The sequence below is a fragment of the Rhea pennata genome, chromosome 16, assembly GCF_028389875.1.
Source record: "Rhea pennata isolate bPtePen1 chromosome 16, bPtePen1.pri, whole genome shotgun sequence".
In the NCBI taxonomy this organism is placed as follows: domain Eukaryota; kingdom Metazoa; phylum Chordata; class Aves; order Rheiformes; family Rheidae; genus Rhea; species Rhea pennata.
In genome coordinates this window covers 17,185,243-17,201,294 of record NC_084678.1, presented here as the reverse complement: position 1 = coordinate 17,201,294, position 16,052 = coordinate 17,185,243, and the positions used below count along the sequence as shown (strand labels likewise).

Here is a 16,052-nt window from a genome sequence, read left to right as displayed (position 1 = left end):
AGCAAAAGCCAGGAGCCCCCCGGCAGCGGGAACTCCGCCGGCCCACCTTAAGAAAACACTGTGCGCCGCATCGGGCATGCAGAAATGACCTTACAAAAACAAGTTTGCTGGGAGCCAGGCAGTGCCCTGGCTTCTCCCCAGCCGGCAGGAAAGCTACCTTAAATCAGGGCTGATGCGGAGCCCTTCCAAAGCCGGCTGGGGGGATCTCTGTGCTGAACTGGTACATTGTTGAAAACAGAGCCCCATCAAGTCCTGAGTGCTAGGCAACGGGGATGGGGAGGCGGCGCGCAGAGACATCATCAGCGCCAGAAAACCGGAGGGGGAGACGGGACTGCGGCGAGGCAGACGCACGCCGCCGAGCCCCGGGAGCCGGACGGCGAAGGTGAAGCCGTCGGCCCTTGAGGCCGGAGCAAGGGCATGCGCTCGCCCGCCGGCCGCGCGCGGGTGCTCAGCCTTCCCGCGGGCCCCCGCACCCCGGCGCTGGGGCGGGATGGCGAGCCGCTGACCGCGTGAGGCTGGCGATCCCCCCGCCGGCGCCAGGTAAGGAGAACCTGGGCTTTGCTTCGCGCGCTGCCCTGGCACCGGGGCAGGACCGGGCGCGCGGCGGCAGCGGCTCGATTCCCGTTTTGCTCAAAGCCAGCTGTGTGTGCAAGCTCTGCGCCTGCAGGCCGGCGGCGGGGGGAGGCAGCCCAGCCCTCCTTCCTCATTTTGGGGCCGAGAAGGGTAATTTCCTTCTTTTAATCTGCAATTCTAAACAGCAAAAAAAAGCTTCAAGTTGCTTTCTGAAGCTACTCTCATTTCTGTTCTCAGAAATAGCAAGCGATGGAGCTCCTTTCCAGCGCCTCCGGATCTTCCGTCTTGCCCCTGACCTGCCTGTTTCTCATCTCCCTGCATGGCTGGCCAGGTAAGCAATGGCTCCGACCTGCTGACATATTCGCGTGCTCTTTCCAGAATGATTTTTTTTTTTTTTTCCTTCTTGGTCCTTGTCCCTCCTCTCTGCTGCCCCTCCGCTCTCCTGCTGCATGCCTCCTGTACGTTGCATTACGCTGTCCCTACACAGGCATTTTGTACGATGACCTTTTCATTAGATGACCTCCAGCGTGTCGACGGGAGAGGGGGATCTGTGGGATAGGGAATCTCCTGGAGAACTGCGGGGCCGAGCCAGCTCTGCCCCCACTCCGGGCTGTGGTGGTGGCTGCGCTCTGCAGCGTAGCTCTGCTTGGTTGCTCTGCTAGAAGCAAACTTGAAGGGAGACATTCCCCTTTCTAGGTAGAGGAGTGAATTAGGCAGGAACAAGAAGAGGCATGTAATTTCCACCCATTTGCTGAGCACCCTCTGCCAGCTATGTGAGAGGTAGATCTCTGCAAGTAACAGATTCCTGCCCAGCTGCTGCCCAGAAAAGGAGAGGAAGGCAGAGCTGGTGAGGAAACGGGGTGCCTGCCTTCCTCTGCTGGCCTTTGAAGCTGGGGTTTGTTGTTGTTGTTTTCCTGCTAATGACCCTGTTTTAGCTTCTGTTGGCTTCTCACTCTTGCTGCTCTACCCAACTGTCGAGTGCCAAAGCAGTGTGGCTTGTACCATGCCATCATCCTGCTGGCGTGCTGGCTTTACCACCCAGCCCATGCAGTGGGGCTGCTGCCTCCAGCTCCAAGCTCAACCTGGCCCGGGCCACCTCAGAGGTCCTGCTGTCAGCCTCTCAGGTGCCAAAGCTCTTTCCAAGGCTTGTGGCTCTTCCAGCCCTTTGCAAGGGCGCAGAGGTTCGGAATGAAAGGGGAGAATTAAGGCTTAGTGCTCTCCCTGGCTTGTTTCCCTTCCCTCAGTGGGAATGAGAAGTTTATTGACCCACCAGGAACTGAGTCCTGTGGTGGCTGCTGCTTTCCAGGATGTTTCATTTTTAGTGCTGCTAATCTTGCGTGATATTGTCAAGAAATTTCTCCTTCCTGCCCTGTGCTACCTATACCCATGTGGAGGGGCCGTGCTTTTTTTGAGATAATCTTGTGGGCCAAGAGCAATATACTGAGTTCAGGAGCATCTTGCCACTGGGAATTTTGCCTAGTCTTTCAAAATCTTGCATTTTTTCCAGCTGAAACCCTCTGTAAATTCACAGCCTAGGTCTACTATAAAACCAGTCTCTTCTGATGATCTCTGCCTTCCTCTGGGATCACGACCAAACCTCTTTCCCATCGTGTGCTCTTCCCAGCCATTCCACATGGCGAGTGGATGAAAGTCACTGTCTTGCAGGCTGATTGGAAATGTTTACTGTCAAAGCTTTATTTCGACAGAGACTTCAGCCTGACTCCACAGAAACTTGAACAGAAAGCAAATGCTTTCAGCACAACACTCCTTCCTTTCTGAGTTGCTTGATCACAACTGAGAAATGTTGGCCCCAAGCTGAAAACTCTGAGCTGCTGAAAGCCAAGAAGGCTTTGGCTGTGACTTCCAGCTTCTCAATAAACCATTACGATTTCCTACCAGAAATGAATAGCTAAAAAAAAGCTGTTCCATTTAATCAAATGTGGCCCCAGAGTTGTTTTTTTTTTTTTTTTTTTTTTTTTTTTTTTTTTTTTTAAAAAAGAAAAAAAGGCGTTTCCAAGCCAGAGCCATAGAAAAAGACCATCCTGGCTCCCTGGCGGGGCAAAGACACTGCGTTAGAAGTAATTTGTACCAATGATTTCAGATGCAAGTATGCAGACTTCTTACCACATAGGTATCTGGTTCAAATACTGCAGTGATCCCTCCCGGGGCCACTGTCAAACTGTTTGCTGAACTCTGGAGGACCTGGCACAGCCTCCTGCCACTGGAGGAAGGCTACTCCAGCAGGCTTCCTGGGGAAGCAAGGGGAAAGGGGAAAATCCAGTGGAATATTTTTCTCTAAGGCCAAAAAAAAGCAGAATTGCAAAGTCCCCTTGCAAAAATATGAGGGAAAAAAACAGCACTTCCATGTAGGTTTTTGAACAGAGCGACTTCAGCTACATCTCCTGGAGACTCCAAAGAGGAGGAAGCCTGTTTGGTTTTTGGCTTTAAAGCTAAATTTCTTCTAATGTTGTAGGAAGGAAGCTCAAATGGTGGCTGTGTGTGACCTGATTCCTCCTCTGATACCACGTATATAAAATAAGGCCTTTACTACAAGCCTCGCCGAGCCTGCCTGGAATCTGCATACCACTGCGTAACTGTCTCTGCATCTTTCCTTGGCTTCCTCTGAGCTGCAAATTCCAGGCTCTTTTTATAGTCGGCACCTGCTAATTTTCCCTAACGGGGAGCCCCGCTGCAGGTGAAATCCCAGGCATCGGTCCCGGCGAATTATTTTGGGGCCGCTTTGCGCGTCGGGACGCTCGTTGGGCGATGCAGCTCCCAAATGCTAGCGGCCAGCTGCACGTTTCCTCTCGAGCATGTGGCACTGCTTTCGCGGCCCTAAAACTCTTTACCCAGCTACTTCAGAAGAAAATCTATTTTTACCAGGAACTATTTAAGCGCTCTCCTGAATTAAACCACAGCCTCTTGCAATCTGTTCAGTATCAAATACTTCAAAAGGTGCAACACAGGGGAGGGAGGGAGGGGAGAAAAAAATGTGCTGCTGAGATGGAAAACTTCCAGCGTGGTGGGAGAGCGAGGCACCGTTTTGCTCTCCGACTGAACCGAATAACGGGATTATTTGGGGCGAGCTGTGCCCCGTCGGCCCTGCGCTCGTGCCTGTGCTCTGGGTCCGCGGCACGAGGATGCCGGCGGGGCAATGGCCGTTTCAGGGCTCTTAAAGGCTTCGCTAATTCTGGAGCGTAGGATAGAGCAGATTAGAGGGTCAAAGCGTCTAAACTCCCCCGCGGTCTCCGTAGCAGGAGGGTTTTGTGCCTCGTAAGCGGTCAGAATGGTCCTCTGAGAAAGTGGCTCCGTGGGGTGAAGCTGTCTAACGTGGTGGGTAGGAAGCAATTCTTGCACTCGTGTTTCGCATTTGTGGAGCGAGAGGCAGCGGGAAGAGGTCAGGAGCTCGCGCTACGCGTTCGCGGCACGATGATCTCCCGCGGGGAAGCGCCGGGATCGCCCGCGCCGCCGGGAAGAGCCCCTGGAGAAGGGTACGGCGAGCGCCTGGGAAAAGGAAGGCGCAACCTCGTGCCCGGCTGCGAGGGGAAGCCGCCTGGGGGCAGGGGGAAGCTGGAGCTTGGGTGGAAACTTTGCATTTTGTAGCTTGCGTGTTCCGGGGTTTCAGAGCAGCTTCCCCTTTGCGAGTGCCGAAATCTGCTAAACTGGGGCCAGGCGGCTCGCGGCAGAAACAGGCAGAAGTTGCCTTTTACTCCTAACTGAGAGGCTATTTAGAGCTGTGCGGTGTTTCTGAGGTGACTGGGGAAGTGAAAAGCGACCTGCAAAGCCTCCTGGCCGCTGGCAGCGTGAAGCCCCTCGGCAGGTTCATGGCCACTCTCTGGGGGACGATGGCAGCCGAGCCAGGCAGCAGCGTGGTGGATGATTATATCTATGTGTTCCCCCATCGTGGGGAAGGCAGCGGTGTTTGCCTCCTTTGCCCCAGCTCCGCGTGGCTGGACTGTGCCCATGCTGCTCGCCTCGGCCGCGCTCCGGCTGCCTGGGCGCCGCGTGCGGCTCGACAGATGGAGAGAGGGAGGCTGCAGAGGGAAGCACCGGCGGCTCCGTCGAGCCTACGTGCTGGGAAGGCGCTGGCTCCCTTCCCGGCGGCGGGGTTTTTCTCCCCAGCGGCCGTGGGCCGGCCCCAGGGCCCCGCGTGGAGGCTGCCTCTGCCCTGGGTGCAGGCCCTGTCACCATGGCAACCCGCCTGGGCCGGGCGCCGCCATCTTGGGTGCCGTCTGGGCCGCCATCTTGGCAGAGGCCGCGGGGGCCGCTGTGGCGAAGCAAAGCCCCCTCTGAGCAGTGGATGGGCTGTGGGGTGGCACAAGCTTTCCTTGCCTAATGGAGCTGGGTGAATAATTAACAGCGAGCGTGTCTCTGGGAGGAAGGCGGCTGCCAGGGCCGTGAGGCCTGCAGAGGGATGGAGGGCCCCGCGCCGGAGCAGCCCTGCCTGGGCCGTGCAGCCCGCAGGGCTGCTCACATGGCTCTGGGTTGGGGGCGAGGCTGCAAGCCAGAGAGAGGGGCAGCGGGTATTTCTGAGCTTTCAGACTTCCCCTCTGCGTTGCTCAACTGCGGCTTGCGAAAGGGCAGCCGGCGACAGAGGTGCGGGGACGGGCGTGAGCGCGGCTCGGCCCCGCGCGGCAGGCAGCAGATATTAGCCAAGAAACGCAGGCGCGAGGGAGCAGTTCGTCTTGCCAAAGCCCAGGCTGTTGCTGCTCAGGCAGAAAATGGAGGCTCAGCCTGAACGGTGCGTGCTCAAATGTGATGGAGACCAGGTTTCCACCTTTCCCGGCTCGTCTTTTGGGACGAGCTTGTCTCGGCGCCCTGGCTGCACTAGCCCTGCTGTGGGTTTGAGGGGAAATGTCAATGGCCTGAAGCTTTCAGCTGTGGGCACTGGTCTGTGAAAGGGATGAGGCGCCACAGACTTAATGCTATGCAAAAAGGTTAAATCTGGAGAAGTCAATGACAGAAGAAATCTCATCCTTTAACTCTTTGGCCAGATCAAGGATACGGGTAATGAAAATGTTTGTGGGTACATAAAATGATGTTGAAAATCACAAGGACTTGACAACTCCCCCCAATCCTCTCAAGTCTCAGTGTGGGAGCCAACTGCTGACTGAAAGGAGCGGAGAAGCTTTTCTTACAGTGGGTCATTCTGCAAGGGTCCTGTTAAGGATTTTGTTTTTTTTATCGAGCTGATGGCTACAGTCTCACACAGACAGGGCAAGGTTTCTTGGCATGAAGCTGACCTTCTGCTAGAGGAGGAACCTCAGCAGGGCTGAAGTGGTTCCAAGGGGAGCCTTTGCAGGAGCTGCTATCCTTCGTTTTATGGTGTGAAAGATCTCGGGTACAGCTGCCAGCCTTCCACCTCAAAATACTGGAAACCAAGGCTTCCTGATACAGCTGCACTATAAAGCCACTTCTCGTGTCCAACAGCCCTGATCCATATGCTCCTAACACCAATCAACTGCAATGGGAATTATAAGTTCAGATATGACAGTCTTTGTGTGACCAGTGACACCATTTGTGTGCTGCTTGTCAGCTCTGGGAATGTGGTGGTCTGCAATGTCTGGCCCTTGCTAGGGCTCCTGTTACTGGCAGGGCAATTTACACAACTCTCTCCTATTTCTCTCTTGCATGGCTTAAAAATGTTCCCTTAAGCGATGACATGTATTGAAATCTTATTCAATTAAGTTGCAATAACTATATTGGTATGACAAGTGTTGCCAAAATTAATACATCAAGGAGCTGTATGTGTAGGCTACAGAGTGTCTGTCTGTGATATTGCAGCTGTTTCTGTGAAGCCTGGAACGTGGCATTGCTTATGATTTTGGGTGGGCTGAGCCAGCCTGCCTGCTCCTTTTGCCTAGCTTTTGCAAGGCAGATCTTACCTGGATTGCAGGGAGTTCTGTCATGCCATCCCTGCTGGCTCCAGCTGTAATTTAATCCGAGCTTGCTTTTATTATTGAGTACCAGAATGGAAACTAGAGCAACTGCAATTTTTACGGAGACCTCAGAGGAAATTCTCCTTTCCTGACTATACACGTACAAAGGTGTGTTTGTACACTTGTTTGCATAGGCAAGGGGACATTCGGGCACACTAGCTGGCCAGGCACTATGTGTTTCTATTTGCACTGCAAAGGACAACACAGTTGGCTGGATTTGGAAGCTATGTTATTGAGATGCTTCAAAGGGAACCACTTTCCTCTACTGGTGACAAGTAGCAATAACTTTTGCTTAACTGGTGTAGGCTTCAGCTTCTAACTGTGCTCTGATAGAGCAAATCAGCCCTGGAGTTCAAAGGAAATTAGAGCGATTAAGTGCAGAAAATGTGGTATTATAGCCACATCTGTGAAGAGAGCTTGCTTTAGGAGAGTTTTGTGTTTTATAACCTTGTTCCCTCCTGATTGATCAAGAAGGATGGCCCATGACATGGGACATAGCAGGGCATGCCAGTACGATTCAGCAGCTGGGATTTGTTTGATGTTTTGGCTGTACGGAGTACTAGGCGCTGTCATTCAGTAAAGATGCAGCTGTCTCAACCTCGCTGCTGAGGCCTGCAGTCGAACTGAGCTCTGTGCCTGCTCATATAAGCTGAACCTCTACCACAGGCTCACCTGCTTTGGAGTGCTGGCCCGGGACTTTGGGCCAGTCCTGCTGCCCGCAATCCCTGCTAACAACCTTGTGCATGCCTGTAAATTTGGCCCCGCTGCACTGCAGTAGGCCCGAGCATGGCAGTGGGAGCTTTGCAGGGCTCTGATCCTCCAGGTGACCCTGCTGAGCAGGGGGGTTGGCCTAGATGATCTCCAGAGGTCCCTTCCAACCTTGCTGGTTCTATGCTGGAGAGGGCTCTGAAGGCAAGCGAAGAGCCTGACACTTGGGTGGGCAATTACTGAGGGAGAATTCTACTGAGATCAGGGCCACAGAGCCCCTCCTGCGTTTGGGGGGTACGTAACGGGTTTTGGTTTTGCTCCAGGTGCCGATGCTCAGAACGAGCTGCAGCAGCCCCAGCGGGAGGTGACAGTATCCGTGGGGCAGACGCTCACCCTGAACTGCACCGTGTCTGAAGCCACTGTAGTAGGACCTGTGAAGTGGCTGAAGGCTGAGGACAAGGTGAATCGGACCGTTTATGAAGATAAAGGCTCCTTCTCCCGCGTAACGAGGGTGGTGAATCAGTCCAACACAGATTACAGCATCCGCATCAGCAATGTTCAAATCGAGGATGCTGGGACCTATTACTGTGTGAAGTTTCAGAAAGGAGAGCAGGATAAGGTGTATATGTCGGGACAGGGCACGAACGTGCTTGTGCATGGTGAGTGGCGCTCTCAGCCCTGTCGCTCCCTGAGCAGCTCCCACCTGGGAACCAGCCCTGCCGAGCACAGCTGCCCTGTCGTGGCCAGCTGTGGTCCCAGGATGAGCGGGGGCCAGGGGCGGGCCCCTGCGTACCCCTCCCCTGCCCAGGCCACGTTCCCTGCTGACAACAGGAGCAAGCAGGTGCCCCGGGCAGATCAGGGGATCCCCCCGGAGAGCTGCCTGGCAGCCAGGGGCACAGGCTGTGCAAAGCCGCTTTCCCCAATCCAGTCCGAAGCTGCTGCTGCTGCCTGGTTCTGCTCCGTGAATGGCCCACTGGGAGGGGGATGTCATGCAGGGCCCTTCCCCAGCTGTGCTCATGGCAGTGTCTGTCCCCCCCAGCATAGAGCACTCCACCTGCTGCGGGAGACCCTGCTTCCCTCTTGCCCCAGAGCTCTGTGGCCCCAGGGGTCAGGGCGCTGTGGGGAGTAGAGAGCCTGCCCCGATGGGTCAATGCCTCTCCCCACAGCCAGCCCTGCGTCAATGGCTATGTCTGGGCCTGAGCACAGAGTGGCGCCAGGGAGCTCGGTGCGTTTCACCTGCACAGCCGCAGGCTTCTTCCCCAAAGATATCACTGTGAAATGGCTCAAAAACGGGGCCCCGCTGACAGCCCCGCAGCCCCAGGTCACCGCTGGGCAGACAAACTACAACATGAGCAGCACGGCGGAGGTGACCCTGGAGGCTGCTGACATCCGCTCCTGGCTCTCCTGTGTGGTCGAGCACTCCACTCTGACAGCCCCGCTGGTGAAGACGTACAACCTCAGCGACGCTGTGCGAGGTGAGGGCTCGGCGAGCACCGTTGCTCGGAGCATCGCACTCCCAGGGCGAGGGGCAGGACTCGTTGTGGGCAGGGGGCCTGGGCAGACACCGGCGTCGGGTTGCGGAGCCGGGCGGACGCTGGGCGCTGAGCGCTTCTTCCTTTTGCAGTGTCCCCGACTGTGCGCGTGCTCGCTGACCCGCCAAACCCCGTGGAGCTGAACAAGACCGTGAACTTCACCTGCTGTGTGGAAGGGTTTTATCCAGATGTGCTGACCCTCACCTGGCTGGAAAACGGGACGGAGGCAAACGTGGGCAGCCCCCCGCGCCCAACAGAGACCTCGCAGGGGACGTTTGAGCTACAGAGCCTCCTGGAAGTGCAAGCGACGGAGGAGAAGAATCAGTCTGTGTTCACGTGCCAGGTGGTGCACGACTCCCAGAGCCCCGCCAGCAGCACTGTGACCCTGCAGATCGTCCTGCCGGCTGCTGACGGGGGACCGAGTAACCAGTCCACCGCGAACAAGGGTGAGCGTGAGCCTGCCGCTGGCCGTGGAGGCGCGGTCCCTGAGGAGGCGGTTGTTTGCTCTTGTCCTCCTGAGAAAGCTCAGTCCCACCAGAACCCTGCACGGGACGATAAGAGCCTGCCCAGCTTCAAACGTGCCCCGCTTCCTGCTCTCTCAGCCTCATCCTGAGCTGCTCCTTGCCCTGCTCCCGTTACGACGCAGGCTAGGCAAGATCTGGCACCCGTGCAGGATGCAGCCGTCGGGAGCAGAGCTCCCACCAGGCTGAGCCCTTCTCCCAAGCGTGCCCTTCATCCTGCTGTCCTAAGAGCAGCACAGAGCCCGCCCCGTGCTCACTAAGGCCTGGCTCCTCAGGGCCCGCAGGCTTGTTGAATTCAAGAGGTGGCAACCAGGCCTTGTGAGTGCTGAGTCCTGGGCCTGGGCGCCGTGGCTCTAACCTGGCAGGACCAGCCCATCCCACCCACCGCCAGCAGATTTAAGGACGTAAAACCTGTTTCCGTATGGGGGTGGATGCTGCTGGGACCAGAATTCTCATCCCTAGCAGGCAAGGTGTCACCCCCTACCCCGCAAAGGTCTTCTCCTATTAGGCACAGCACTGTAGTGGTGGCCTGGCACCAAATTTGCCAGAATGGCTCCTGTACCTGCTGTGTCCAGCTGAGCCTTCCACCCAGTTCTGCATGGCCCCATGTCAGGGGCTAGTTTTCAGGCCCTGAAAAGCCAAGGAGCTGTCTGTCCCAGGAACGGTGCAGCTTTTGAGCCCCTTTATGCTGCGAGACATAGCAAGGAAACAGGGAAGTTCATTCTCACCAGCTGTAAAGATGCAGACAGTCATGCCAGTGCCAGCATTTGCAGACCTATGGTGGCATCTGTATTGTATTATTCTCATTTCAGACAATTTAATCCTCATATACATCGCAGTGGGAGTGATCTGCACTGTGCTGGCACTGCTGGTGGTTGCTATTCTCTACCTCATCCGAGCAAAACAGAGCAAAGGTAAGGAAATCAAGCATGGCAGGAAAAGCAGCTGCTTTCCACCCTGTTCTTCCTCAAGTGTCAGTGCTTTGACTCTAAAACTCATGGCAGTAGTAGTGCAGCTCCTGGAGAAAGGGGATGGCAGAGCAGAGTTGAACAGATTGTTTGCACGCTGCTGGGGGAACCTCTGCCTAGTGCTGCCACCTGCCAAATGCAGTGCTTTGTGGAGATCTGATGCCTGAGAAACCTGACTAGAGCCACAAGTTCAGATTGGCTTTGCAGAGCAGAACAGCATTCATGGTCTTCAGGACTGACGTTTTCTGCTATTACCTGTGTTGCTCTACCAGACCTGATCTCTAACTGTGCCCCAAGCTGTGCTGCTCTTGCCAGCACCCTCAGATGCAGCAAGACTTTCTCATTAAGCTCAGTGTGGTGCCATTCACTATGATGGGCTTCCCAGGGCTTCTAGAAGGTCCTGGCTGGCTGCATACTGGGTTCCTGCAACCAGAGCTACTGCTTTCTCCTGCAACAGTCAGGGTCTCCAGGTTGCCTGATACCTAATCCTGAGGGGAAGCTGAGGAGAAGGAAGTGAAGTAGTTGGAAAGAGCAGGAGGGATGCCAGGAATGAGTCTTTCCTCCCTCTGCCTTATCCTAGAGCCTCTCAGGCCTGGATATGTTCAAGAAGGGTAGGAAGGAAGTCATTAATTTTAATCTTATTGAGGACTTCTGATAAGATGTCTTGGAGTTTTGATACTGCCAGGACCAGCCTCCTGGCCTGCTACTGCACTTGTTCGACTTGTTCAACTAGGCTTTCAGTAGCAGTGTCATATATGTTCTTTATTCCTTTTGCATGAAATCTATGTAAAACATCTAATGCCGCCCTAGATGATCTGTCCTCTACCATGAAAAGTTCTGCAGTGATGAAGTAAAATTTCAGAAAAATGCCCCTGGAAAAAAATGTGTAACTGCTTTTGCAGCAGTCTGTGCACATGTGTTCACATGCCTTGAGGGTACTTGGGGGTTACTTTGTTTCCTAAAATATTTATCTTTTGGCAGGTAAAAGCTCCCCATCTGTTAGGTAAGTGCTGATTTCTCTATTCACCAAATCACTGAATTATCTGAGGGTGCTATGAACCGGACGTTTTCAGTCTGGACATGAGGGTGCTTTGGGATCACAACTTTGCAAGGAGCCCAGCTAATGTCACCATGTGACTGCTTCGTTGGCAGTGTGGTCTGCTCCCCAGGCATCTCTCCCAAGTACTTGCTTCTTGAAGTCACTTCTTGTGCTTGGACAAGGTTACAGGTATGAGAAGAGGGTGTTTTCTCATGGCTAGCAGAGCTAGATCCCCAAAGTTTTTGTGAAAGAACAGGTGGGAGCCCAGGTTCCTGGAAGAAGCAGCATGTGGGAGACATCTCACACTAGGAGCCATGCAGCTTCTAGTCTGGCGGCTGGTCTCCCAGGAAGCTGCTCTGCCACAGAACTGTTGAACTCTGCAAGACCAATGACTGAGCCTCCATCTTCCCTGCTCACTAGGTGACCTCGCACCCAAATGCTTAGCTTTTGGTAAGGCTGAACAAATAGATGGGAGCTAAGTCCCCAGCCTGCAGAAATGTGGCTGTAAGGAAGGAGACCAGCTGAGTGAGCAAATCCTCTCCAGTGAGGACACAAACCACTCAACTGAGTGGCACTGTTGGAAGGACCTTGTTTCCTGTCTGAATCAGGTCTGGGAGCTGTCCGCTGGCTGCTCTGCCACTATAAAGAGGCAACAGGGCACTTAATTGATCTGATTTGTTTTCCCTTTCCAGGTTACATGAGCCAGAGAAGAGTAGTGGAACAGCTACCCAGGTGTGTAGCTTATCTCTTGGAACTAGGGAGGGGAGAATAACCAGAAAAATACCAGATGCTGGAGCAGAGCCTGGTGATTCTTGCATGAAACATTTAAGGGTCACTCAGCTGTGGCTGAGAAGGAAAAAACACGCCTGGGCTGGGGATAGCTAGATCCCACTATCTTTTCTGCCTTTGTCTCCTCTCCCCTTTCTCCCAGAGAAGTCTGGGTTTGTTATGACTAAAACCAGCTCTGCAATAGCCAAGGAAGCATTTGTGGAGTTGTTTTGCATTTGGTGACGCAATTATGAGCAATGTCGCGATCAGCAGCAATCTGTCCATCCCATCCAGCCTCTGCTGGCTCCCATGTAAGTGGCATGCAGCTGCTCTTGCTGGGCAGGCTTCTCCCATTCCTGAGTGGCCCAGACTGTGATACCTTTGGCAACCTCAAGGACACCCACAGGGTAACGGTGGTGGCAGCCGTGGGGCCCTCACAGCACAACGAACTGCAGAATCTGGTGTCCTCCTCTGAGCCTCATCTGCAGGAGGCATCTCTGTAAGATCCTGGCCAGTGATTCTTGTTAGCTTCAAACTAGCCATTGCTGCTACTGGACCGGGTAATTTGCTGAAGATGTAGAATGGGAGAAGGCATTGCATCCAGATCGTTCTAGTCTGCTGCTGGCCTCCTCCTCATTCTACAAGTAGAGAAACCAAGTTGTCCCAGGTCAAGCCAAAGTGGAATCAGCTCTTCTGGTGGTTTGGGTTGGCATGTATGGCAAGGATGAGGAAACTTCCATTTCCCTTGGCCCTGTCAGAAGAGAAACTCTTATCTTGTGCAGGAGTCTGATCCCAACAACCTGACCTATGCGGACCTGAACTTTGACAAAGAAAAGAAGAGTGTCCGCCGGATCATTGAGATGAGTCAGCAATCCGAGTATGCCTGCATCCAGACCAACCAAGCCCCTGCCACTGATGACAACCTCACCTATGCTGACTTGGACATGGTTCATCTCAGCAAGGCACCCAAGAGGCCTGCCCCTCGCCCAGAGGAAGCCAGCTCTGAGTATGCCAGTGTCCAGATCCAGAGGAAGTGAGCAGGGCTGCAGCTGGCTGGGGCTCATGGCAGGGGTTGGTGATATGCAGTGAAGCCCTCTGCCTTGGGGGAGCAGCCCTGGTCCCCCGTGGGTGGATTTTAAGAGGCACTGAACGAGAACATTGTGGAGATGTGTGTTGAGCTATGGTACCCGTGTTTTGGAATGGAAATGCTGTCTGTGGTACTGGGAGGCTACTGCAGTCCATTGCAGATGCATCATCAACTGGGAGCTTGCACCCCTTCCACAGAGACCCTGACTTTGACCTGCCACTTGGTGGGCACCTCAGTCACTGGACTACTAACCGTTTCTCTCTGTGATCCCTCATGTGGCTGAGGAGGCTGCTCAGCCTCAGTGCACTGGATTTGATTGCGAATGTGTTAAGTTGCTTGGAGCATCTTTCCAGCTATCCCGTCTCCTGACCAAGGGCCACATCTTCTGGGAGAAGCAGAGCTCTTTGCAACTTGTCAGGAAGCTTGAGCTGTGCTGAGGGGACCTGGGCACTCTGCTTCAAACCAGCCCTCTGAAGGAAAAGGGGCTACTGTGGGACCTGAGCCATGGCAGAGTGCTCTGTGGTACGGTTTGAGGCTGCAGAGTGACTAGCTGCCTGGGTGATAGTGACCTGTCTGGCAGGAGATGTTGCTGCTTGGACAGGCTTGTGACTTCCCACAGCGATCCTGTCTCTAGCAGAGACCTGTGGGGGAGCCAGCTCTACCATCTCCTGGGGCTCTCCTGCTGCTTGCTCTGGGGAAGCAGTGTGTGGAAGGCAGTAACTATGGCTTTAAAGAAAGGACGTAAGTGTCCACCTATCTATCTTCCGAAGTGTCTCTTCTTTGGGATCTCTGTCTCACTAAGGCAGATAAAACCCTTAGCCTGGGAAGGCTCGCAGGAAAGCAGCAGTTCTGCTGGCTTTCCTGTCACCTCATCCAAGAAGGCTCCTGAGGAGCACAATCCCTCCTATGCTGCCAGAGTCCCAGGCTGAACAGCACCCAGACAAGGACTGCGGCTCCCAGGCTCACATCTCTGGCACAGAGCAACCCCCTCCCTCTGGGACAAACCAGCCTTCTGCTGGGCTTGTATGAAGGGTCCAGCCTCCCCTCTGCTTCTGAACACCAGCTGAACTGGGATTTGGGTGCCTTCAGCACCTCCTTTTAGCCAGCCCCATGTCCCCTGCTGCCATCTTGCTCTTGTTCATGAGGAGAGCATATGGGAACAGAAGGGATCCTGAAAGGGAAGAGTTCCCCACGAGTAACATATAACATGTTTTGACTGTTTGACGTGTAACTGTTAATTTCTAGAGCTAAAAACCACTGTTTTGTGTGTTGTATGTGGGTGTACTGCTGTGTACTTAGCACTAGGATAAAATGTGCAGAAATAAGACCAAGGCCTCAGTAAAGACCCCCCTAACCCCCATAGAGTTTCAGAGTCTTAACACAGCCCTCTCTGACCTGCTGGAGTGGCTGCAGGCTGGGGCAGAGAGGGCCTAGCAGGGTCCAGCCAACAAGACTTGCAGCGTGTGGCACGAGGCACCTTCTACGCCTCACAGGTGAACGTCCCTGCCCTGGCTCGGCCCTCCTTCCCTGAGGATGCAGAGCGAGAACTTAGGGCCGCAATCCTGCGCTGGCCAGACTGTGTCTCAGGGGCTGTGCCAGCTCCCTGCAGTGTCCTTGTGCCCTTGGTGCTGGCAGCAGGCAGGGTGTCACCCCCCCAACATGCTTGTTGGGGCAGGGAGCAAGGGAGGAGTCCCAGCCAGAGACATGGTGATGCTTTGAGAGCTATGTGACTCACAACTTTTTTTTTTTTTGCTTGCAAGATATTTTTGTAATAAAAGTGAAAAGACCTGTGCTGCTCCTGTGCATCAGAGCATCCCCCTGCACATACTCGGGGCTGTTGGATCGTCGCCCGCCCTTCCCAACTGCGCGTGGCGCGGCCGCGGGCTGGGAGCGGGCCGGCCAGCCTCGCCGCCGGGCCTCCTCCAGCGCGGTGGGAAGGCCGCATCCAGCACAGCCTCGTAGCATCTCCCGGGAGCAGCGCTGCGTCCGCGCTGCGGCTGGAGGAGGAGGTGAGCGGTGTATGGGCTAGGACAAGGCGGGGAGGGGGCTAGCGCTGCTGGCCTTGCCCAAACGGCAGCAGGGGAGGGAAGAGCCCAGGGCAAGCCCTGCTCAGCCTAGGCCGGCGCTCGGGCTGCGTGTCGGGGCTGGCTCCGCACACAACCCCTCTCCCCGTCTCTTTAGGTGATCCCCTTCCCTGGAAAGGGAACCGGAGCGGGCTCTGCCCTCCCCCCGGGCCAGGCAGGCTGTGAGCTGGCTGCAGCCCCGCTCCGCACCGGTGCTCGGTGCTCGGCAGTGAGCTCTGCCTGGGGCCTCTCCCACCCACAGGGCCGGCGGAGCAGAGCGTGAGTCAGCGTCACCCCGCGGGGCTGGGGAAGGTGGGCGGGAGACTTCCCGTAGCCGCATGGGATGCGTAGCCTGAGGCTGGAAAGGAGAAGTTCGGAAGGGAACGTGGTGCCCAGCTTCGGCTTTCTCTGCATAGAGCTGCTGCAATCCGGGTCACGCTGCCCTTAAAGCGCAAGCAGGGCCGGGCCGGCTTGGCCCTCGTGCTCTGCCCGGCTGCCCCTTCCCGCTCGGCTCCGGCCAGAGCCGCAGCCTGGGACCCCCTGCGGCAGCCCGGGGATTTGTCCCACCTTGGCCGCGGCTGTTTGGGCACCGTCCAGCTCGTTCAGCGGTCAGAGCAGAGGACCCGCGGGGGCTCTTGCAGAGCCTTCTCCCCGCCTCGGCCAGGGTCGGGAAGAGCTTACGGATGTGCCGGGGCTGCACGTGGCCTGCTAAGACCTTCCCCTTCCCGGCCCGCGGAGAACGGAGGCCGGCATCTGCGGCAGCCGGGTTTCCCGATGCAAACCCTGCCCCGGCGCAGCACCCAGCCCTCGCCTCCCCGCCGGGCGCCGCTCACGGCGCGGGGTAGCAGGGCCCC

General features: G+C 55.6%; 1 protein-coding gene across 2 annotated transcripts; it reads left to right on the top strand.

The window, feature by feature from the left end:
* The first annotated feature begins 135 nt into the window (after nt 1–135).
* LOC134147865 (tyrosine-protein phosphatase non-receptor type substrate 1-like) lies at nt 136–14,926 on the top strand. 2 transcript variants are annotated; one of them, XM_062589393.1, is made up of 9 exons: nt 136–540; nt 811–904; nt 7,544–7,879; nt 8,387–8,695; nt 8,845–9,198; nt 10,086–10,187; nt 11,223–11,244; nt 11,973–12,012; nt 12,831–14,926. In XM_062589393.1, the coding sequence occupies exons 2-9, from the start codon at nt 823–825 to the stop codon at nt 13,083–13,085; spliced, it is 1,500 nt and encodes a 499-aa protein (XP_062445377.1). In that variant the 5' UTR covers nt 136–540; nt 811–822; the 3' UTR covers nt 13,086–14,926. The 2 variants fall into 2 exon arrangements, with proteins under 2 accessions (XP_062445377.1, XP_062445378.1); XM_062589394.1 differs by lacking the exon at nt 136–540 and adding an exon at nt 590–723.
* Nucleotides 14,927–16,052: the final 1,126 nt, after the last annotated feature.

Excerpts from the sequence above, each read along its gene's own strand:
- LOC134147865 (XM_062589393.1), top strand. The coding sequence starts at position 823 with ATGGAGCTCCTTTCCAGCGCCTCCGGATCTTCCGTCTTGCCCCTGACC. Across the intron at positions 905-7,543 it reads CTCCCTGCATGGCTGGCCAG|GTGCCGATGCTCAGAACGAG; the intron begins GTAAGCAATGGC and ends GTTTTGCTCCAG. Across the intron at positions 9,199-10,085 it reads CCAGTCCACCGCGAACAAGG|ACAATTTAATCCTCATATAC; the intron begins GTGAGCGTGAGC and ends TTCTCATTTCAG.